Here is a 23,912-nt window from a genome sequence, read left to right on the forward strand (position 1 = left end):
AACCTGAGAGACTCTTATTTCCAATTAACCCAGGAAAAAGCCAGACGTAGAGCTGTGGCTCAAGTGGTAGAGAGCTAACTTTGAAGTAAAATGCCAAGGGACAATGGCCTGGCCATGAGTTCAAACTCCTGTGTCCCTTTCTCCACAAATGTCATGTGATGGTGGAAATTTCTGAGTCTTTGATTATTGTTTTTTCACCCACTTAATTTTCTTTGAGTCTGTACCAAAAGGAGTGAATGAAGATCTGACGTCCCAGGTACCTCTCGGTCATGCAGGATAAGGGAAGGCATCTGGAGACACATAGACAGCTGAAGTAGGAACACAGAACTGGGACCATCGTGATCCTCAGAGAGCATCTGGAGATGATGGAATGAGGACTGACCAAAAGCTGGTGACTTGGGCCAGAGCACAGAGAATGGCACGGAAGGGGTTAAAGGATGTTCACTCTTCCCACACTGTACTGTGTAACTTGAAGAAGGGTCATCAGGGATGCTTGTGCAAAATACCAGTGCAAAGTTACGGCCTTGGTGACAAGGTATTTGCTGATAAAGAAGCCAAAGCAAATGGAACAACATGTCTCCTGGGAGCCGGTGGGGCTCTCCACGGCCTCCAGTGGAAAAGAGCATATTGAGCTCTACTTCACCCTGCCATGAAAGATGCTGGGCAGTGAAGGGTAGGGGCTGTCCGGGAAGAAGAAAATGACAAGCTGGCAAAGAAGAAAATAAGACAGATTTGGAGCTTGCCAATCTAAGCCCAAACAGTGGAAAACCAAGAGGCTATCAACTGCAAAGTACCCAGGATTTCAGGAGACATGTTTTGTTTTGTTTGTTTTAATTTTTTTTTTTTTTTGGTTGGTCATGGGGCTTGAACTCTGGGCCTGGGCGCTGTCCCTCAGCTCTTCAGCTCAAGGCAAGCGCTCTACCACTTGAGCCACAGCACCACTTCTGGGTTTCTGGTGGTTAATTGGAGCTAAGAGTCTCAAGGACTTTCCTGCCCAGGCTGGCTTTGAACCATGATCCTCAGATCTCAGCCTCCTGAGTAGCTAGGATTACAGGTGTGAGCCACTGGCGCCCGGCTTATACCACTTCTTAAGACAGGATAATAGCTGAAAAAAATTATTGCTAATTGGCCTACATTTTATAATATCCATATCATGTTTATACGAAAAGAAAATGTCTTGATGTCTTGAGGCTTTTTTGTAGCATTTTTATAGTATGTAATGCCTAAAGTTTTCTGGTAAACAAACATGGCAAAATGGTAATAAGGATCAGAGCTAGGTGCTAGAATAAAGTAACTGTGTTCTTTCTCTTCCCAGAGAGCCTGGCTGCCTGCAGAAAGACCCACTGGAGCGGGTTTTCATAAATAACACAGCAGAGATGCACCCTGGGGGGCAGATTTGCCCTCTGGTATGAAAGGAATTAATGTCTATAGAAAAGGAAGCTGTGTGTGTGAACTCCCAGAGTGTAACACAGGGCTTTCCACCCTGGAGGGCTGAACATATCAAAGACTACAGAATCCAAAAGGGAGAGGCTGGGGAAGCGTGGCCCAAGGCATCCTCTGTGGGCCACACTTAGGCCGCACTGTTTTCCACAGTGAGTGTGGATATACTTTCTCCATAAACACATACAGAAGGCAAAATCCCAGGCTGTCTTTCTTCAACCATCACATGAAACACAATGAGGAACATAAAGGGATAGTTAAAAATGCCAAAGGTGTCAAACTTATAAAGAGAAAGGGTGTGTGTGTGTGTGTGTTTGTGTGTGTGTGTGCATGCACATGCATGTGCGTATGCTAGTCCTGGGTCTTGAACTCAGGGCCTGGGTGCTATCCCTGAGCTTTTGCTCAAGGTTGGTGCTCTGCCATCTGCAGGGGTAGGGGCAGGAGGGAGCAACAAAAGCTTGTGATGGAGTCAAATGAGATTTACTTGATGTATAGTGAGCAAGTAGAGAAAGAAGTTGGGGCCATGTTCCCATTGCTCTTTCCCAGGGCACACCTAAAAGATGGCCTAAAACACCTCCACCACAGGTCCTACTGTTGCCCAGTAGTATTAGCCTAGACTACAGGGCCTTTCACCCACGGGCCTTTGGAAGAGAGGTTTTCAAGATCCAGACTTGAAGAACAAGGGATAAAACTAGAATGGTTAGCCACGCACCAGTGGATCATGCCTGTAATCCTAGCTCCTCAAGAGGCTGAGATCTAAGAATCGAAGCCTACCCAGGCAAGAATCAGGAATGTCCAACAAAGGGATGGAAGTGGAAGTGTGGCTGAAGTGGTAGAGCATCTACCATAAGCAAAAAATCCGGAGTGTGAGACCTTGAGTTCAAGTCCCAGTACTGGCATGGGTGCATGGCTGTGCATATATGCATGCACACACACACACACACACACACACACACACACACACACACACACACACACACACACACACACACACACACACACACACACACACACACACACACACACACACACACACACACACACACACACACACACCCCAATTCCCCTCCCAAAACCAACTAGGATGACTGATTAGCAATGTTCTTGAGATCAGGAGGGTCCAACATCTCTTCCATGATCATTACAGACATGATCATTACAGACATGATCATTACAGAATTCCAGATCATTACAGACAGAGCCAGACAGCAAAGTGTGTGTAATTCTGTGTATGGGATCTGGTTTTATGGGATCTGGGGAACTTCTCTAGTTCTCACCCCTGGAAACTGTGCTTAGCAGGGCCTCTAAGTTTGGTGTCGGACAGAAGTGTCTGAAAATCAGACTCTGTCCCAGATCTAACAACGATAGCTGATCAGAGTGGAGCCCTTCACATTATCCTCACAGCGCTCATTGATTAGTACACCCACTGTGACCAGGGGTGTAGACACACACCAAGACACACCATCATCGTGTTACTATAACACTAAATTCTGATCAGCCATGGTTTCTTTCATAGGAAACCTGCTACAGAATACTTCTTGGACATGACATCACATGAGTACAGTATTTTGATGGCTAGACAGTGCTAGAAAAGCTTGCGTCCTTTAGTTGCTTTATTCTTTGCTGAAGCTTTTCATTTCAGATGGTACCTGATAGTATAATCCTTTGTATTACATTTCCCCGTTACGCCCTCTTAAAAAATTAATGTATTTTTGTGTGCAGTATGAGTTTTCCATTTTAACCCAAGGAAACAAAATAGATTACAAAAAAAAGGAAAAAAAATCCACATTTTTAAGTTCCATCTTAACAATGTATTTGGAAGCCAGGGAAGTGATGCACATATATATAATCCAAAATCTATAGCTATTATCTATCTATATATGAAGATGAGGGAGAGAGGAGAAAGGAGAGAGGGAGAAAGAAAGGGAGAGGGACAGAGAGAAAGACTTTATTTGGCTGCAAAAAAGTTCCCCAAACAGTAGGATCTTGGGTTTCAAATACTAATGGCATGGGCAAAGTACTATTTCTTATATGTTAGACATCATAGAGACTCTGTAAAGCCAGGAAGAATGATGTAAGCCACTAAATCTCAAAAGTTAGCTATGGAATGCACCAAACATTGGGACTTGAAGGCCAGGTTATTTTAGGGAGAAGATGGAATGATTGAACTGGCCCTGGCCACAGCTGGCAAGGTATGCCCTGAGGTTATGAAGCATGTGTAGTTCTTGCTAAGTATTTCCCCCAACATAGATTGCCTCAAAAAGTGTTAGCAATGTGGCAACATTTAGTGTAGGTGCCTGGAATTAATTAATTTTATTGCCAGTCTTGGGGCTTAAACTCAGGGCCTGGGCATTGTCCCTGAGCTTCTTTTGTGCTCAAGGCTAGCACTCTACCACTTGAGCCAAACAGCACCACGTCTGGCTTTTTCTGTTGATGTTATACCAAGGAAATCAAACCCAGTGCTTCATACATGCTAGGCAAGCACTCTACCACTAAGCTACATTCCCAGCCCTGGAAAAAAAATTTTTTATGTGTTTACCTTTTTAAAAAAAATTATTGCTCCAATCAGGCCCTGGTTGCTCACACCTGTAATCCTAGCTACGCAGGAGGCCGAGATCTGAGGATTATGTTTCAGAAGACAGCCTGGGGAAGGAAAGCCGTGAGACTTTTATCTCCAAGTAAGTTCCCCCAGCCCTCCCTGCACCACAAAAGGCAGGGGGTGGTAGAGCACCATCTTTAAGCAAATAGTTCAGGAATAGCAGACAGGGCCTGAGTTTAAGCCCCAGGACTGACACATGCATTCACACACACACGTGTATGTGTGTGTCTCACACACACACACTGCTTGGATGCAGATATTAAAGTTAAGATCATGGTTTCCCTTTGCATGGATCAAACAAGCATACCTTCTCATCTATAAACCTGGGACCTGATTTGTACTATATGCCCCATTAAGCCTGTTCAGAAGAGGTCAGCTGACTCATGTGGGAAACACATAGCTTGTAGGATGTTACCCCTAAAGGGCCTTAGAAGAGCCGGCTGCAGTGTGTGGTCCAAGCTCGGCCAGGGGCGGGGGGGGGGGGGGGGAGAGGGAGAAGGGGGGAACAGGAGGGGCAGGACAGTTTTAGTCACCTCTCTGTCTCCTGAGTGGGAATAACTTTCTAGAGCCTGTTTTTCTGGGTTCTTGGAACTGCCCAGAATAATCAATAAAAGATACCAGATACACAGTTTGACTTTTAAATCAAAAGTTATGATTTTATTTTTTTAATCTTAATACACCAAAAATATTTTTTTTATGTTGTGAAATAAGCACTTGAAAAGAACAGTTCCAACATTGCTGTGATTTGCTTTGAGAGGCATGGATGGGTGGGCTTCCATCTGGACACAGGCTCAGGGGCCCTCAAGAAGCAACACCTTCCAGTGGCTTCCAAGTTAAAGCAGAAAGCAACCTGGGGCCTAGACATCCCCAGCCCAGCACTTGTCTGACACCACAAGACCACTTGACCGGAAGCTCTAACAAGCTACTTCTTGATCGTATTTTTGTCCACTGGGAGAAAGTTCCACATGCCGCCAAACACTAGGAAAACGATAGCATTTAAATACCAACATGACCTTTCTGTGTGTCCTAAATGGGTTGCCAATGGGGCTTGGTCCTGATGGGACTAGCTTTTCAACTAACCAGTTAACTTCACGATACCACAATGCAGTTGTGGGCGTGCACTTCCGGTGAGATAAATCTGACACTTGCACCTGCCTGACCTCAATGGCAGAGCTGTTTCCAAGATCTCCCCAGACTTCTCCTTACTGCTATAGCAACTTATGTGTGTGACTTCCTTGAAAAGCGTTATGTCTGGGGAGTCCCCTCCTCTGCTCCCTATCTGGTGCACCCTAAACTTTCAAGATTATCGGAGGATGAAGAAAGTGACTTAATGATTCTAAAGGCTTATGCATGCCCTGGATGCTCCCTGTGGCACACTCACACCTGTCTTCTCCAGCTATAGAACCTGCTACATGGCAGATATTCTTAAGTATAGTCATCGAGGAAGCTAGATGTTTGAAGTGCATGGATATGTTTATGTCAGTACTGGGTACCAGCAGACAATGCTGGCTCATTGGCAGCCTGGGACCTTGCGTGTCCTACTGAGAAGTGGATGACTGGCCACCAGTGCCCCATCAGCTGCCATTTGCAGGTGCACTGCATGACAGGCCAAATGCCATGTGTTCTCATCAAAGTTCCGCCCAATGGCAATGTACCTGGGGCAGAGGTACATTTTACATCCAGGTACACAATGTACTTGGATGATGTACATACATTTTTTGAAAGGGACAAGGGACAATGACTCAATCAGGGACACCCACTCGACCGTCATCTGAAGTTGAGAGCAAACTATGATTTAAAAAAGACATTTTGGACTACTGGAAAAAGTTACGGACTTTTGTCATACTATTTTCACCCAATCTGACATGTCAGGCAGGCTGAATAACGTTTGAGGTGTCTTGGCCATACCCATGCCCATACAAACTTAAAGCTCTGAACTCTGAAAGATGAGGTCCACTCTCCCAGCAGCTCCTTCAATCAGCAGCTGGCCAATCTAACACTTGTATTAAAAGAAATCACCATCCAAATTTGAATCCCCAGCGTGGGATAGCTAACTGACTTGTCTTGTGTGCCAGGCTCTAAGAGCCTGCTCTGTCAGAGTAAGGAAAAGACAGTAACTTGAGTATGCTCTCTCTCCCAGGACATTTAGCAAGTTGGGAACACAGCCAAACTTCTAGAACATTCGACTCCCATGTAAGACTCTGATGTGACAGTTATCATGAAAATGCTACATGTGATTATTTATTTTTAAAAATGTGTTTCTTTCCTAGATTTATTCCCCTCAGAACATTTGCATCCTAAGAATCTTAGTTGTTGCAGAATATTCATTCTACAAAAACTGGCCACCTGAATTGTCTGGCTGAGCCAAGATGAACCAAGACTAATCAGTCTCTTCATGTAAATTAAGAGAGTCCCCACACATCTGTGTCCCTCCCCTGCCCCTAATTTTTATAGTGAGGTATGATTAGAAATAATAAAAAAGAGAATAAGTTACTTGCAATAAGAACCATAACCCATGATTTTAATTGAATACTTTTGCCTGGCATTGGATATAAATACAATAAATATGCAATCATTGTTATAAGCAACAAAAACTGGGCAGTGTTTTATGCTAGAATTTCTTTGCAAACTCATGTAGTTGAAGCTCAGACCTAGTGTATTAAACATATATATATGCATATATATGTAGCAAGATATTGTTCTCATCTAATAAAGGAATGATGTTTTTGCCACTCTGGGACTGGAATGCAGTGGGAATTTTCTAATAGAAAAGATAACCTATTGCAGCTTAGTGGGGCAGCTTTAAACTTGTCTGCCCAGGTTTTTCTGGAATGTTCACTGACAGCAGGATATTCTGTGGCAGTCAATTGTCTGGTATGTTTCAGATGTGTCATGGGCCAGGGATCCGGCCTCTTATCTCAATGTAATTAAAGTAGCTAAGCGAGATGTTAAAAACAGTATACTGAACCTGTCAGACCAGAATTCTGTTTTTAAATGTGTGGCTCCCCCCCCATGATAACTATCAAAAATTCTTTTAAGATATATTTAGCTAGTTTAAAAACAACTTACTGGACCACTCAACCTGCAGACAAAAGATTTTAAGTTGTTTTTGAATGACAGCATGACCCCAACATAGAAATGAAAATGCTTCTGGAAACTGGATTTAGTCCCTTTTTGTGGGGGAGGGGAGCCAGGGGGCTCATTTCCATATTGTAGTGTAGCTCCTACCCCAAGTCATTGAATTAAATAATCAACCATCAGGTGAGCTTCTCACCGGTCTTTCAGTGAAACTCAAGGGAACTAGTATGTGGGCCTTTTCTCATTTTGATTATTCTGCTTATTTTCTACTATGAGAGGAGATGTACTGCACAGAATCAAGTGTTTGCAAAGCTCAAAAGAACATTTGCAGCTTAGTTATTACAGCACACCTACCTTGGCCCTAATAAAGACACATCCCTCCGGTCAAGCAATTATCTCATCTACAAACCAACACCAAGACACCATACAAGACTTCACACTCACTTAATGCAGGCACAAGAGCTCTCTCTCCCCAGTCCTTTCGGTCATGGCTTGATTAGCATGGATTCTTGCTCCACCAGTTCAGCCATTCACACAGAATGGAATAAAACTTTATTCTCTTTAAAATTCCACACGGAAACAAGATGCTGACATAGCCCTTGCCATCTCTGACAGAAAAGCACAACAGCTGTGTCACGAATGATGGCACAATTAAAGCTAAAATAATATAAAAATAATCTGGAAAAAAAATCCCTTTGACTGTACACTATCAAATAAAGCAAGAAACATAAAACGACAGTTTCTGCTAGCCAGAAAATGTGTTACTATTCGTTTGGGCTTTGAAGTTCAGTGTATCCCACATTTGTGTGTACATATGTGTGGTTATCTGTGTATAATCTATGCACTGAAGTAACCTCTAATCTTTTCATCTAGCAAGCCTAATCATTAAGCTACTTAACCAATTAGAAATACTATGATATCACACTGAACAACTTTACATAATTGCTTCTTTGAAATACTAGGAATGTTGACACATTTATTTGGCTTGTAGAGGACTGAAATATTACACTTAATATTATCTAGCTTTTTAATTTTTTTCTCTTAAAGAATATGGCTCTTAGTAAATTGATTTTCTGAGTTCCAGAGCAACAAGTCCCCTTAAAACAAACAAACAAACAAAAACTTCTGAAGCCGACTTGAAGCAGAAAGGATATCTTCTGGTTTAGCCAAAAATAGGATGAGTACTCTGATATCATTTCGGATGTGAGGAATTAATCTATGGTGGGCGGGGTGCTGTTTGTTGTCCATTGCTTTTAGCCAAACTTGTCATGAAGGATTTGTTGAAGTATCTCCACTCGGCCAGCAGAGGGCACTTTAAACACCTCTGCATTGCTTGGGGAGCAAATGCAGATGCAGAACCACAGTGTTCATCCAAAATCAGGCAGAGAGCTCTGCAGATTTCTTCTTGAAAGTCACAAAAATATAGAAAAGCATAGTTTGTTCCATAGGGCTTCATTTGGAAAGTCAGGAATACATGTAAAGTCAACTAGGGCGGGTGTACATATATTTCCAGTTCAGTGGATGGATCTTCAGCTATGTCCCTTACTCAGCTCCAGTGGCAATGTGCTGAGCCTTTGTATGGACAGCAAAGGTTCCATTTTCAAGTTAATTGCTTACACTTTCATTGCTTCGATTCAATTGTATTTACTCTCCTGCTCAAGTCTGGGGCAATGGAACAAAGGCAAAAATGCTAACTTTATTTTAATAAAGAGTAAATATTACCATTTGATGACAAGCAATGCTCTGTAGTGGAGAGATCCCTTTAGGACCAAGGCTGAATTGTTTTTCCATCCTTCCAGAAAAAAAAAGGAAAAAAGAACCGTGGAAAACTATTGTGCCCTGTTTAGTTATGGCAAATTCATTAGCCTGAGGCTTTTTTTCAGTGAGAGAGAAATGCTGATTTGGGTTTTGTTTCTTTTTCTTCTCAGTTGAAATTAAAAAAGAAAAAAAAAGATTAAGACATCTTTTCTCAGGAGAGCTACAACAGCTAAATTATCTTAAAAGGCTTTAATTTCTGCAAAAAGCATATTTATTCTAGATATAAACCCTGTGTATCTTTCACTGTTATCATTTCTATGGGCTTCAGGTTCATGTTGAAAAATATTAGAAAGATTGTGTGTGTGTGTGTGTGTGTGTGTGTGCTCGCACAGTTTTAAAGTACAATTCTTCCATCCTTAGAGAAATACAACACTTAGTAAAGACCTTTTTTTTTTCCTTCTTCATATGGTGTTAATAGCCTTTGCTTGCTTTCTATTAGTCTTTCTGCCTCTGGCTCCCTTTTGCTTACATTTGTCCTAGGGTTGACAGATTAAAAGTGGGGTGGGGGGATCCTTCCCCGCCCCCAGCAGCAGTGCTTTGAGATAGAGGGGGTACTCAGTGAGTCCTCACCCCAAAAAAAGGGTCATAAACTTACTGGGTTACGTCAACCTAATTATTCTCACGCTGCTACGGGTTTGTGTGTCTGCTTGTATGTTGTTTTGTTTTAGCTGCACCATATGTGATATTTCCTTGTGCCATTTTCTTTTGTCTGGTTGTTTTTTTTTTGTTTGTTTTTTTTTTGTTTCATTTTTGTTTTTTTTTTTAATTGATGACCCTGAGCTATGGCTGCCTCCTCAGTTCCACCACTATTCGGCCTTGGTTGTTTTCCTCATTTTGCCGATGTAGGCCTCAAAGAAGAAATGGCAGAAGAGTACGAAGTAGCTGAGGTACATGAGGGAGGACCAGAAGATGTTCTGAAAGTGAGAGTAACACTGGTCATGCTGCATCCAGGAGAAGACTAGGTAGTTAATCACACAGCCCATGAGCATCTGAGTGATCTGGGACAAGGTGATGAACATGGCAAACTTCCGAGAGACACGGAAACCCGCAGCCCTCAAGGCATAGTAAGTGTACATCACGGCATGCACGCCATAGTTCATCGTCATGAACCAACCACCCCCGGCCACCATGTCTTTGTAGGAGTACCAAGAGTACAGGAGCACAGTGATGTGATGGTACCAGTGCAGGAAGATCAACTTCTGCTTCCTCAAGATAATGAAGATTGTATCTCCTGGAAGACAATGAAAGAGAAAAAGCATGAACGTGAGCCCCGTGATTTGTACCAGAGGATAACTGGAGGTTTTAGAGAAGGGCTGGATTCGAATCATAAACTAACATCAACTTGTTTGCTAAACCAGTGTTCCTGGTGAAGAAAATGTGAGCAAGATCTTCATTGCTTTAGAGTGTCCTCTTGTAACTAAAGAGGGATGGATGGAAGGTATAGCTTAGAGTTCCTTACAGATTAAAGAGGATAATCAATATACTTTCATTCCCTCACCCCTGGGGTGGGGTCAGTCATGGGGCTTAAACTCAGGGCCTGGGTGCTGTCCCTGAGTTCTTTTGCTTAAGGTTAGTCCTCTACCACTTTGAGCTACAACTTGGTTTTTGAGTGATTAATTGCAGATAAGAGTCTCAAAGGGATTTTTGCCCAGACTGGCTTGGACCCACAATCCTCAGATCTCAGCCTCCTGAGTAGGGTAGGTTTACAGGTATGAGCCACTGGGTGCCTGGACTTTATTTTATTAAAATTGCTTTTGTTATTATGAAAGTGATGTACAAAGGGGTTACAGTAACATAAAATATACTTTGATCATATACAGTAAAGCCAGCCACAAATACTTCTTTCAAGGTATGTGACACAAAATTCTACTAACTTTGGCTCCGGAATGGACAGTTACAGCTGGGTGATTCAAGTCTCAAGGGAACCAAACATGTCTTTGGAACTATTTGGAGGGAGGCCAGAAGGGCTTATCTCAGGCCATTTACTAATCAAAACTGACTGGAATGCAAACAAAAGTCCTCAGAAAACGGTGCTTAGGTCTCTCTTGAGTCATAAAACCATCGTTTTTTTCTTTGGCCTATAACCAAACACGTATCCCTCAAATGTGTGTCTTGGGGAGCACCTCACAAAATGTAGGTAATAATGGGCCAGGAGACACTAAAGCCATCTTCCATACACACCTACAGACGAGGGGAAAGAAAGCATTTTCTACCAATGAGTCAAGAGAGGAAAAATGGAAATGCAATCGTTTTCATTTTATGAAATGAACTGTAAAAAGGCTCTCCAGGTGCTATTGAAAAAATGTCTAATAATATCCCTGTGTAGAAAACGAAGACTACACCTGATGTGAGGTAGGAAACGTATATAATAGAAGCTAGAATTATACTCAAGTAGGTAGATGCTCTGTCTTTGCAATGGCTTCCCTTCCTGATTCTGAAAGAGACAGAATAGAGAACATTGATGTACAGTTCCATTACCAATAAGATTTAATTTAGAAAAGAAAAAAAGAATTGACATAGGGTTATGGAGCAGAAACACATAGATACATCTTTCTTCCTCAGCACCTCAGGTTATCGACAGCATCCTTCACAAACATGGCTTCTTTGTATACAACAAAAAGGACTCCGAGATTCTTATTTCACAATTTCGATAAGCACAAAAGGAACTACTGCTTATGCCTCTCTTGTCCCTGAGAAGCCATGTGATTTCCCACCATTCTTAGCGTTAGGCAAGGACAAAGACCGCTAGTAAGTTTTCCACAGTTGGTTCTGATGATTTTGGTTACCATCCATAAGTGCTACCCTCTATTCCAGTTACCAAGAGCTACTCCTTTCTTTCCCTACTGAATTATTAAGCAGTCACGACCTCGTATTTGTCTAGAACAGAATAGCTACGTTACCAGTTGCTACATTTCTGAACCGATTATACAATTCCCATTGGCAGCTTCTCTCTATTGTATCTATAAATGTCAGGCTGGCTGATAATGGCAGATGGTAAGGGTCACTCTCGCGTGTATGCTCTGAGAGCCCAAACTGGTGTCCAGAGACTCTGGATCTTTGTGTTAAACCAGGTTATTCCAGCCTGCCTGTCAAGATCACCACTTCTGTATGATTACAGTTCTGTGTCTCTCTTCCCTCTGTAGGCGATCATGGAAATACCCTTGTTAATTCACCTCTGTCAAGGTGGAAAGAAGGCAGAAGTTCATAACTGAGAAGATCTTGGTCACAGGTCTCTTAGCTATCACAAAAAACATCAATCTGACACACTATCTAAACATGTGAGCTATTTCCCATAAAGTAACAAGCATTTCATCCTAAGCCTTTAGCTTTAATTTGGCTTCATCATGTCTTGCATATTAAGACCCGTCTAAAGTAGAATTTAAATAAGAAAATGGTAGCTCCAAGTCTGAAGTGGCAGGTTGGTTGGATGGGGCTTTTATTATCTTGAGGATGGGATTGTCTCAGGTTTTATTTGGGACTGACAAGTTACTTTGCGGGAGGGAGCTGGGGTGGGACAGAAAGCTGCAACATGAAATCTTCAAAGCAAAATTAGTTTGAATTCATTCAAGACTGTTCTTTTTCCCTGAAGAGAGATGCAGGATGGTAGATTGACTAAGTGCCCCAGCAATGCATCTGGGATCACTTGAAGCAGGGAACGGGGTGTTGGAAGAGCCAATCAAGACCTCTTTGGGTTTGGGACATTGCGTTTACCCTATTCTAACAGGTACAAATTCTTGTTTCTGTGCATGTGTGTATGTGGGGGTGTGAGGGAGCCCACATAATAGTGTATTTCACTTGTCAGAAGCTTTAGTCTTCGGCCAAGTTGTGGCATTTTTAGGCTTGCCAAAAAGCTGTACAGGAATCCAGAAATGTAAACCATCATAAGGACTGAAGCAGTTGCTATCGGCCAACGAATCTTTTTGTTTGGATCAAATGTCCAGTGAATATATTTATCATAAATCAGATTTTTGGCCAAGTACCAGCAAGGGGACTATGGATTGTGGAAGGTGTTTCATTCATGTCACCTAGTTGAGTACTTCCCGATTCATGTTATCCTCACCATCATCACTCTAATCTTGGCCTCAGGACATTTTGTCAAGAGACAAACCTGTAGGCAGTGAACGGATTGGGTGTACCTACTAAGTGCAGATCTCCAGGTCGACCAAGAAGGCCACAGACTTTGAGGACTTCCCCTCCTCGTCCTGCCCCCTCGCCCCACCAGAATGTCCACAGCCACTGAAGAGACATGGAGAGGAAACTGCCCCTGTGGCCTGTCACCAATGGCTGAACCCCCTCCTCACAGAGCAAGCTAGAGGGCAGCTGAGTCAGAGCATCAAGAACAATGATCAGCTCAACTGAGCAAGGACCTAGACTCGGAGCAGATGTTTCCAAGTTTCAACAAAAGCAAAATCTCAGCAGGTTTTAATGTAATTCACACAGTAGGCATTACAGATTTGGCACACAAAGCAGAGTGGTGGCTCTCTGGCTGTCCCTTGTTCTAACAGAGCAGAACTCCACAACCTCATTGAAACGAGCTCACTGTTTTCTGCTGAAACAGAGGGTCCCTTCTTGCTACGCTGGAGAGTTCAGTAAAGGGCGAATGGGGGAGTTTGTGTTGAATGGGTTCAGAATGTCAGATAGGAGAGATGAGAAAGTTCTGGACAAGGATGGCGTGATGGCTTCATAACAATGTGAATATTTTGTCCATCTTACCACCATATAAAAGACGTTTCATTATAGCCACAGGCATGGGGACACTTGCACTGCTGTGTGTGAAAAGCGTTTGGATTTTCTCATGAGATCTGCTCTTTCTGGCAAGCAGGAGAGAGTTCAGGTTCAGAGTGTTGAGAGGCAGAATTTGGGCCCTGAAGAGGAAACCTTCTCAATTATCCAAAAGGATAAATCCTTCCTGATTAAATGGATAGTGATGAAGTTTCCAAATTCATCCTTTAAAATGGACCAAAAAGCACCAAAGCGAACTGAGCTGTGACTGAGGATATACTGAACTTTGCTATGCCTCTGAAGTTATCTTTTTTTCCTTTTATTTGTTTATTTTTCAATTGTTATTCTAAAGGTGATGTACAAAGAGATATGAGTCAGGTGATGAGTACATTTCTCTCCCAATCTTTCTCCCATGCCCTCTCACAGAGATCATTTTCAACCTAGTTAGAAATTCCTTTGGAATGCTACTGCCAAATAAATTCTATAATATTTGACATTTCATATTGTCAATTTTTTTTTTTGGTGGGGGGGTCCAGTCCTGGTGCCTGAACTCTGGGCCTGGGCTCTGTCCCTGAGCTCTTCAGCTCAAGGCCAGCGCTCTACCACTTGAGCCACAGCGCCATTTCCGGCATTTTCTTTTTGCTTATGTGGTGCTGAGGAATCGAACCCAGGGCCTCAGGCATGCAAGGCAAGCGCTCTACCACTGAGCCACCTTCCCAGCCCCATATTGTCAATTTTTTTAAAGAAAAGTGCACTCTGATGATAAAAATACCTCTAAACAGACTCTACAACCAAAGGCAGACACATTGACACAGGCCTTTGATCCCAGCTACTTGGGATATTGGGGCAGACAGCGTTCCAGTCCCAGGTTGGCCAAGGCAAAAAGTAAGAAATACTACCTGGAAAATAACTAAAGCAAAGCCAGGCACTGGAGGCTTATGTCTATAATTGTAGCAACTTGGGAGGCTGAGATCTGAGGATCACAGTTTGAAACTGGCCCCGGGAAACAATGTGTCTCTTCGATTAACCACTAAAAAGCCAGAGCAGATGTGTGGCTCAAGTGACAGAATGCTAGCCTTAAGCAAAAAAGCCAAGTGAGAGTCTGAGGTCCTGAGTTCAAGCCCCAGTGCAGGCACAAGGGAAAACAGCCCAAGCACAGAGGGATGGAAGCTGTGGTTCAAGTGGTAGAACACCTGATTCAAACTCTAATTTTGAAACCAAATACGGCCCCTCGCCCTGCAAACCCTTCCAGAAATACTAAAAGGTAAAAATTATAGATGTATTTCCTGTATTTATATATCTGCAATCAGCCCTGAATTTAAAAAAAAAGATGAGTAAGGGGTTTTATAAGGACATTTATATAGAATAAAAAAGTTGGTCTGGGGGACGAACAAGTCTTAACTTGAATCATTCTCACATTTTTAACCATGTAGGAATGTAGGAAAGAAAGAAAAACCCACAAGAATAAAGAAGAAATGCTCATGTTCTCAGACCAAGACCAGCAAGGAAACAAGTGACCTGATTCTGACACCTTATAAACCTTTATAAGAAAAGTGTCACTAAAAAACAAACAGACCTGGTAAGACAATCATTTTATCTACCCTTGAGACTATGAGATTACAATATTCTCAGAGAATTTAACACTTCTTAACTCTAACTATAGACTCTCACGCATTTTCTATAGACTAAGGTTAAGTGCTCTCAATACAATCTAAAAAGTAGCTTACAGCAGCTTGAACGCAGAGCCTGGGTACTGCCCACAATCTTTTTTATTCCAGGCTGGCTCTCTACCACCTGAACCACAGCTCCATTCCCAGCTTTTTAGTAGTGAATTGGAGCTGAGAGACTCACTGACTTTCCTGTCTAGGAAAGTCTCAGTCTTCTGAGTATCTAGGCTTACCTTACCATAAAATTCTGGTTTAACAGTCATTCTCTTTCAGTCCCTATTAAATGCCCAACTCATGGCAGGTGCTTCATATTAGTTTAGTGGCTGGCTGTATAAACGAACACAGATTATTAGCACAATCTAATAGTTTGCACAAGCGCTGTGTGTGTGGGTGTAGAGTGCACACAGCGGTTATGCAGTTATATTGGACCCAGTATACCTAGCACATCTGTTCTTCTCAGAAAACGTTTTTGGGAAGTTTTCTTCTCTGTCTCTTCCCTTGTTCTGACAAGGGAGTAACAATCAAACAATGACCAGGTACTTGCTGTTGGTGGATGTGTAGCACAGGGAACTCAGATTGTACAGAAAAAAGCAAATTTGGCAGGAAGTAGGAGATACCTGACTGGAGATGGCTGGTAGCTTAATAGGAGGTTGGTAAAGCCCCTTCTCCTAAGAGAACCAGGAAAGGGAACCAATAAGTAGCATTTACTCCAAATACGTGTGCTTTCTTTAATTCCAGAATTAAGATAAAAAAAAAACTTATCACTGTAACTTTGAATATAATTGGTCTTTTCAATTCTTTTGTTTTTCTTTAAAATATTACCTCCCATATTGTTAAACTATGAGAATTACTCGATTGGTTGATTAATTAGTTGTATATTAAACAAACACATAATTCTTTTTTGGCAAGGGATATGGGGTTTGAAGTCAGGGCCTTATACTTGTCAGAGAGGTGCTCTGCCACTTGAGCCACACCTCTGGTCCTCTTTTTCATTGGTTATTTTTGAGATAGGGTCTCATTTCCTGACAGAGCCCTCACCAGTCTGACCCTTATTTCAGGCTTCTCTGTGTTGTTGGGATCACAGGGAAAACACACAATCCATTTCAGATTAACAAAATATGTTGAGAAAGCCAGGGAATGGGATGGCCTAGGGAAATACATTTGATTATGAGCCAGTGGCTGGAAATGCTTAGGGTTGCGCTCTGAGTGTTTTATCACCACTGAGTGTCCCTTTTGCCAGCCATGAGCAGACTTTCCTTGAGAACTGGTAAATCTACCAAGGTTTCTGTCAACCCATGCCACCCTTACCTTCAAGACTGCCAGTGAGTGAGAGATCAAACGTTAGAAATATACAAATATAGGGGCTGGGAAGGTGGCTCAGTGGTAGAGTGCTTGCCTCACATGCATGAGACCCTGGGTTCGATTCCTTAGCACCACATAAGCAGAAAAAAAGCTGGAAGTGGTGCTGTGGTTCAAGAGGTAGGGTGCTAGCCTTGAGCTGAAGAGTGGAGGGACAGCACCCAGGCCCAGAGTTCAGGCCCCACGACCACAAAAACAAAAACAAAAACAACAACCAAGAAATGTACAAATATAACCCGTATTTTCTAATCATTTCTAGAAGGTGAATAATCACTCTTCTTCAGGGCCAAATTCTTTGATGGTTAAACTCCAACCACACCAGAGACCAGCAATTAGCGTTTGTTAACGAGAACTCCAGGATACCCAAACAAAATGCTAAATTTCCTAATATGAATCCTACTAACTCCAGGGGTGAAAGCAACCTTCGATATGTGACTTGGGAACATCCATGCAGCTCCTTTTCTCTGTGCTTCTAATATTAGCTCAGCTGCTAATGAGTCTTCCAGAGGGGGCTGTGGCTATTTTATAAATCCCCAGAAACAATCTATTTTTAAGAGTGCTTGAAAATTGGCTCATTGCATGTAAACAATGTCACTATTAATATACGTGGCATAAAATTATCTAAAGGAAGATACAAGAGGAGAGTGAGAAAAAAGTACAAGTCAATCAAGCACTCAAATTCACTCATTTTCCTGCAACCCAAAGGAAAATAACACTTCAGACTGTACTTCTTCATTCTGTGTGTGTGTGTCCATGTGCACATGTGCATGTGCGCATGCACGTAGGTATGCCAGTACTAGAGCTTGAACTACGGGCCTAGGCACTGTCCCTTAGCTTTTTTGCTGCAGGCTGGCCCTCCACTAGATCCACAGCTCCCCGTCTGGCCTTTTACTGGTTAACTGGAGAAAAGAGTCCCTTAGATTCTCTGCCCAGGCTGGCTTCAAACCATCATGCTCAGATCTCATCTCAGCCTCCTGAGTAGGCAGGATGATGAGCTCCCAGCATTCATTTTTAGTACGTACTGTGGACGTGTGGCTAGGAAGAGAAGGGGGTGGGGCAGAATGAGGGAAGGCACTCACCTAGTTCCGGTGCTTTGCTTAGCACAAATGCGTAAGCCCAGAATTTGCTGATGGGTCCATTGTAAAAACCCTGGTCACAAACTGACTGTTTCAGTCCTTTGGTCATCAATATGTACACCATGTAAGCACCAGTTCGAAGAGCACCGAATGTACTTCATAATGAAAAGAAAAAAGAAACAAGTGTTAGAAATTCAATTTACTTCTGACATCAAGCACACAAGGAGGGACTGGCAATCATTGGTAGGAAAAAGACAGCATAATCACAATAACGTGCATTTACCTGCAAGTACGTGTGTGTGTGTGTGTGTGTGTGTGTGTGTGTGTGTGGGTGGGTGTGTGTGTGTGTGGGTGGGTGTGTGGGTGGGTGTGTGGGTGTGTGCGCACGCGCACGCGTGCGTGCGTGTATGTGCATGCATGCCAGTCCTGGGGCTTGAACTCAGGGCCTGGGCGCTGTCCCTGATCTTTTATGCTCCAGGCTAGTGCTCTACCACTATAGCCACAGCTCCACTCTGTCCTTCTTACCTTCTATATTGTGTGAGTGAGGGGGATGGGGGAAGAAGTAGAGGAGCTTGAACTCAAGGCCTAGATATTGTCCCTTAACTTTCTCCACCCCGGGCTGGCAATCTACCACTTACGCCACAGCTCCACTTTTGTTTTTTTTTGGATAAGAGTCTCACAGGCTTTCTTGCCTGGGCTGGCTTCTAACTGTGTGGTCTTCAAATCTCATCTTTCTGTGTAGCTAGGATTAAAGGCACAAACCACTGGTGCTTGGCTTTTCTAAAACTTTCTAATTTCAAAGAAATGTCTTCTCCAAGAGAAATGACCTAAGCCTTCCCAGGCAGTCAACTGTCTCATTTGGAGACAAGGAATTGGATTGCACTGGTAAAGTCAGATAATAATGATTTTTGTTGTTGGTGTTGAATTGATTTCTTGTTCTGCCTTTACCTCACTAGATGTTGGAGATTTATATATATATATATATATATATATATATATATATATATATATATATATATATATATATATATATATGTTTTGCTTTTTTTTGGTCCTGGTCCTGGGACTGTACCTGAGCTTTTCTGCTCAAGGCTAGTACTCTACCACTGAAGCCACAGCTCCACTTCTGTTTGGTGGTTCATTAGAAATCTGAGCGTCACTGCCTTTCCTGTCTAGATTGGCTTTAAACCATGATCCGCAGATGTCAGCCTTTCTGAGTAGCTAGGATTACCAGTGTGAGCCCACCCAGAGACAACTAAATCTTAATACAAGAAGCTCCAGCAACCCCAATTTGGCTGCTTTGTTTGGCTGCGATGGAAGTTTACAGGAAAATCTGAATGTGGTACCACAGAAAACTGTGCATTGCCAGTTGGATATAAATTCCTCCTTTCTTTTCCAGATTAAAGAACCCTTTCCTACGGAAGGAAAATCACCTTAAGATATGGTGTTAGCTACTGTGCTTGGCCCTATTGCCAATTTTGAATTATTTTCCTTATCTTTTCATTTAAAGAAATTAGGAGCAAATCTGAAGTGTCTCCATTAGTGTTAGCACTCCTGTTTTCCTTACCAGTCACATATTAGGGTGGGCATGTGACCCAATTCGCCAGTGAGGGAGCAGGTGTGGGTGAGGTAGGACTCCTGACCTTTAACTCACAGGGCCTGGAAATGAAGCCGCCATCTTGCAAATCTCAGACCTGACTCTAAGGACAAGGCCAACTCAGGACAGGCCAAACAGTTTCTCCAGAAGTGACTGATGTGGACAGCCAGCTCATCACTTTGATCCATATCTCAAGACGTCTCGCTTTAGAGATAATGTATCTACTTTTCATATATCTGCTTTTCATAAAGCCCAAAGAAAGGAACATGCAAATAATGCCCTTTCATACAAATTGATCTCACTAGTCCCAGAGCTAGAATTCTTCTGAGTCAGCAAACTTGTTTTCTAGAAAATCACCTTTCCAGTGTCCCCACCACCATATGTAGAAACTGCAGTTTCTACTATTTGCTGCTAGGGTGTGTGCTTTGTCTTAAAGATCACTGGTAGTTCATCGCCCATTTCTTTCTTTTCTCTTTTGGCAGTACTGGAGTTTGAACTCAGGGTCTCTCTCACATTTGCTTGTCAGGTGCTCCCAATAGTCCTTTTTGGCACTGATTTATTTTGGATATGGTCTCACAGTTGGCTTTGGACCAGGATCCTCCATATACCCCTTATTCAGCTAGAACCACAGGCACGCAACTCACTCCTGGGCTTGCTATAAGATGGGCTTGCCAATTACTTTGCCTAAGGTGGCATCAAACCTCATTCTATCTGATCTCTACTTTCTGAATTGCAAAGATTACAGGCATGAGCTATTGTGCTTGGCCATAGTCCTAATTTCGAATGGGTAATGCATAATGGCTTCCTTTCTGTTGTAATAGAAATCATTAGTCAAATTCTGGCCTGTTGGCTATGATCACAAGAGTTCTAGGAAGTGGGTCTGAATTTGGAGCCAATAAATATGGCATATACAAGTTGGAGGTTTAAGATCCCTCTGTGTGTGTGTGTGTGTGTGTGTGTATGTGTGTGTCTGATTTAGCATTGTAGAACCAAAGGTCTTGGTATCACAGTGACACACAATAATGCTGACAACGAGTGCACACAACACATATTATTGTCTTGTATCTGGGCCTAAGCTGCATTCCCTGAACTGTGAACAAGGCTGACTCAGAGCAGAGGACAGTGGTGCTTGTCTGGGAGACCGTCAGTGCCAGCCATTGGTGCATTGTTGTAGGCTGACAAAGCTATTGCTGGGGTGGGTGGTGGGGCGCCTCTCAGCCAATAGGATGATTGTTCCAGGTGGGAAGCCACCAGCTCTGGGCCCAGTACATCTCAGTCACCACCTCCTATGGAACTGGGTGGGGATTATGACAAACACACCTCACAGTGACATGTTACTTAATACCCTTTCAGGAGAGGAGCCATTCTGTCTTGCCAGCCTCACATTTCATCGTGACACAGGAGGCACCTCATGAGCCCCCACTCCCTTATTTTTGCTCAGAGGCAAACTTGTCTACAGCACTCACCCACTCTTTGGCTTAGGCCCAGTTCGAAAGCATTCTGAGCAGCTACCAAGAGCTTTGAATTGCAGAGCGAAGTCTTTGGACACACAAGGCTATGGGCACACCAGGATCACTTACTGGATTGTGACCAGACACACTAGGTCTTCTTTCACGTGGAATGAGTAGGCTATATAGCCTGCAAATTCCTACTGTGAGTTTTGTAAAGCACTCTTCAGTAAGGTGTTTAGTGTCAAGCTTCTGATATACTCATGCTCAATAATATTGTTTATGAATGGTTTGCAGGGCTTGTAATCCTAGCTACTCAGGAGGTTGCAATCTGAGCATCAAGGTTGGAAACCAGGTTAGGCAGGCAGGAAAATATGTTAATTATCCCTTAAGTGAACGTCAAGGAAATTGATTTCTAGAGAACTTGATTTGCCCTGAATCTCCATATCATTGATATTAGTCTCATTGATATTAGAACTCTCATAGAATGTGTCTGCCTATCTATCTCTTATCTACCTGCCTACCTACCTACCTATCCCTACCTATCTACCTATCCCTACTTCCAGAAATGTTGGGTTTATTACTAGGACCACATCTATAATCTCAACTACTTATAAGACCAAGACAGGAAGATCATGAGTTTAAGATGGTCTCAAAAATAAAACAGCTATGGGTGTAGCCCAAGTGGGATAGAATGTTTTTCCTAGCATGTGCAAGACCCTGGAATTCAACCATCCTTAAGACAAAAGGAAAGAAAAAAAGCAAGAGAAAAAACAACATTTCACCCATGTCTATGACCGGAGTTCGAGGTCTGCCTCTTCCAAGTCTCCAGAACTGCAGTGAGACCTTCACTCTCTGAACACTTATCCTGGGAAGTTCTCGGAGGCCTAGGGAGGTTACTCCTTGCATAGAACCCAGAGTGAGGGCCAGAGACATTCAGGAAGCTCCACCTCTGGGTGCCTCAGTCCCCCCCCCATATCTTGACTGACTGCTGTCTCACAAAAGCTGGCCATGCACCAACTCTATACATTGTCACTACACTAATAAGTTCACAAGAGGATTAGCAATGAGCATTGCCCACAGTATGTCTGAAGGAGAGGCTGTAGAAAGTAATTGGTTCATGCATGAGGTATATTCCAGTCAGATGACAAAGATTATTCTAAATGCAGAGCCTCAGACAGGCTGTGAGTCTGTGCTGAATTAGGGTGGGTGACTACGTCACATGCTTTTTCTTGGCTCACATACTTAGCTTTCTTTTTTTCTTTGTGAGACATTATCTAAGTTCTCCTGCCAAAGCCTACTCCAGATTATAACAGTAATGGGGTAGCAAGAGTGCTCCGTTGCTATTCTCCATTGGCATATGAGGCCAGCTCTGACGGCCTCCCCACCCCAGTCCATTTTTTCATCAGTAGCATTTGCCATGCAGGTGCCCAGATTAACCCTCCCGACAATTCATTCAGGAGGGAGAGGCCCATAGCTGGGAAAAGGACCTACTATGGGTAGACTCATCTGACGTTGTCTTTGACTATTCTATTTTTTATCATTTTAAATTATATTTTTATTATCTTTAAGTACTTGTACCAAAGGGTCACTATTCACCATGTCGGTTTCTAAGTACAATGCATCATGATGTTTCACAATTTTAAGATGAACCTGTTTAACAATGGCTAGTTTTAAAAAGTCTTATCTAAATAGGTTCCTGGCCACATTGATAAAACAATCACAGTGGGACTAGGTACAGACTTACTAGTGAATTTTTCAGTGTGAAGTTAAGATGTAACACCACTCATTATAGACCAGCCCTTGGATAACAAACTGGCATGAAGTCTGGGAGAGAAAACCCTGGTTCATTTATTGAACCAACACCCACTTAATCAACACCAAGTATTAGATATTGCAGAAGTCATGCGGAAGACAGAAAATTTCCATATCCTATTATAGAAGATAAGAAACCTGTCAACAAGCGTGTGTGTGTGTGTGTGTGTGTGTGTGTGATAGGAGCAATTGATGGTGCTGACAAAATATTAAGAGGGTAAATGTATATGGTTGAAATTCCTCTCTAGATAGACAGTTAAACATATGTTGGAACACTGACAATGTGAGTTTAGAAGGCTTTCATTGTAACTTTCATTTCATCTTTGAGTTGTGTTGAAGAGTAAGAGATGTAGTTAAGTCTTCTTCACACCCAAACTTTGACTGTTGAGTTCTGCCCATTTATCTATGTGAGGAAAGACTTTCTCGATCTCTGTTCTGAACTTCCCTTCTTTTTTTTTTGTCGGTCCTGGGGCGTGAACTCTGGGCCTGGGCGCTGTCCCTCAGCTCTTCAGCTCAAGGCAAGCGCTCTACCACTTGAGCTACAGCGCCACTTCCGGTTTTCTGGTGGTTTATTGGAGATAGGAGTCTCATGGTCTCTCCTGCCAGGGCTGGCTTTGAACTGTGATCCTCAGATATCAGCCTCCTGAATAGCTAGGATTACAGGAGTGAGCCACCAGCGCCCGGCTGAACTTCCCATTTTTATTGCCCTCTGAAAGTTAAAATGGAAGTACCTCAGCCATGACTTTAAGAATGCCAAAATTCTGGGGCTGGGAAGGTGACTCAGTGGTAGAGTGCTTGCCTTGCATGCCTGAGGCCCTGGGTTCGATTCCTCAGTACCACATAAGCAAAAAGAAAAAAGCCAGAAGTGGTGCTGTGGTTCAAGTGGTAGAGTGCTAGCCTTGAGCTGAAGAGCTGAGGGACAGCACCCACGCCCAGAGTTCGGGCCCCACGACTGGACCCCCACCACCACCAAAAAAAAAAAAAAGCCAAAATTGTGATCGCAAAGGAGAAGACCTTGGGTATAAATCCTCAATCATTCTTTCAACTATTTTCACAGGACCACAGAGTGCATGTGAAAATAAACACTTCTACACTCCTTTACTGGCTCTTGCATACATTTGGGAATTCAAACGTGGCGCTTAAGGTCCTTGTATTCTATATGGCCAACCACATTCAGTCTCTACTAACTCAGTCACTGAAGCTGCCATTACTTGTAGGATTAGGCAATAAAATGTCTCTCCTGGGGCTGGGAAGGTGGCTCAGTGGTAGAGCTCTTGCCTTGCATGCTCGAGG

The 23,912-nt window shown here is 42.9% G+C and overlaps 1 protein-coding gene across 5 annotated transcripts in view; it reads right to left on the minus strand.

The window, feature by feature from the left end:
• Positions 1–9,648: 9,648 nt before the first annotated feature.
• Elovl6 (ELOVL fatty acid elongase 6) overlaps positions 9,649–23,912 on the minus strand; it is a 101,694-nt gene continuing 87,430 nt past the window's right edge. For all 5 annotated transcript variants that reach the window (XM_070022459.1, XM_070022461.1, XM_070022460.1 and 2 more), the window contains 2 exons: positions 17,763–17,914; positions 9,649–10,166 (listed from right to left, as the gene is read on the minus strand). In XM_070022459.1, coding sequence (XP_069878560.1) covers positions 9,742–10,166; positions 17,763–17,914 — 577 coding nt within the window. In that variant the 3' untranslated portion in view covers positions 9,649–9,741. The remainder of the gene's footprint in view (positions 10,167–17,762; positions 17,915–23,912) is intronic.

The sequence above is a fragment of the Dipodomys merriami genome, unplaced genomic scaffold, assembly GCF_024711535.1.
Source record: "Dipodomys merriami isolate MVZ:Mamm:240054 unplaced genomic scaffold, mDipMer1.0.p SCAF_15, whole genome shotgun sequence".
NCBI lineage: Eukaryota > Metazoa > Chordata > Mammalia > Rodentia > Heteromyidae > Dipodomys > Dipodomys merriami.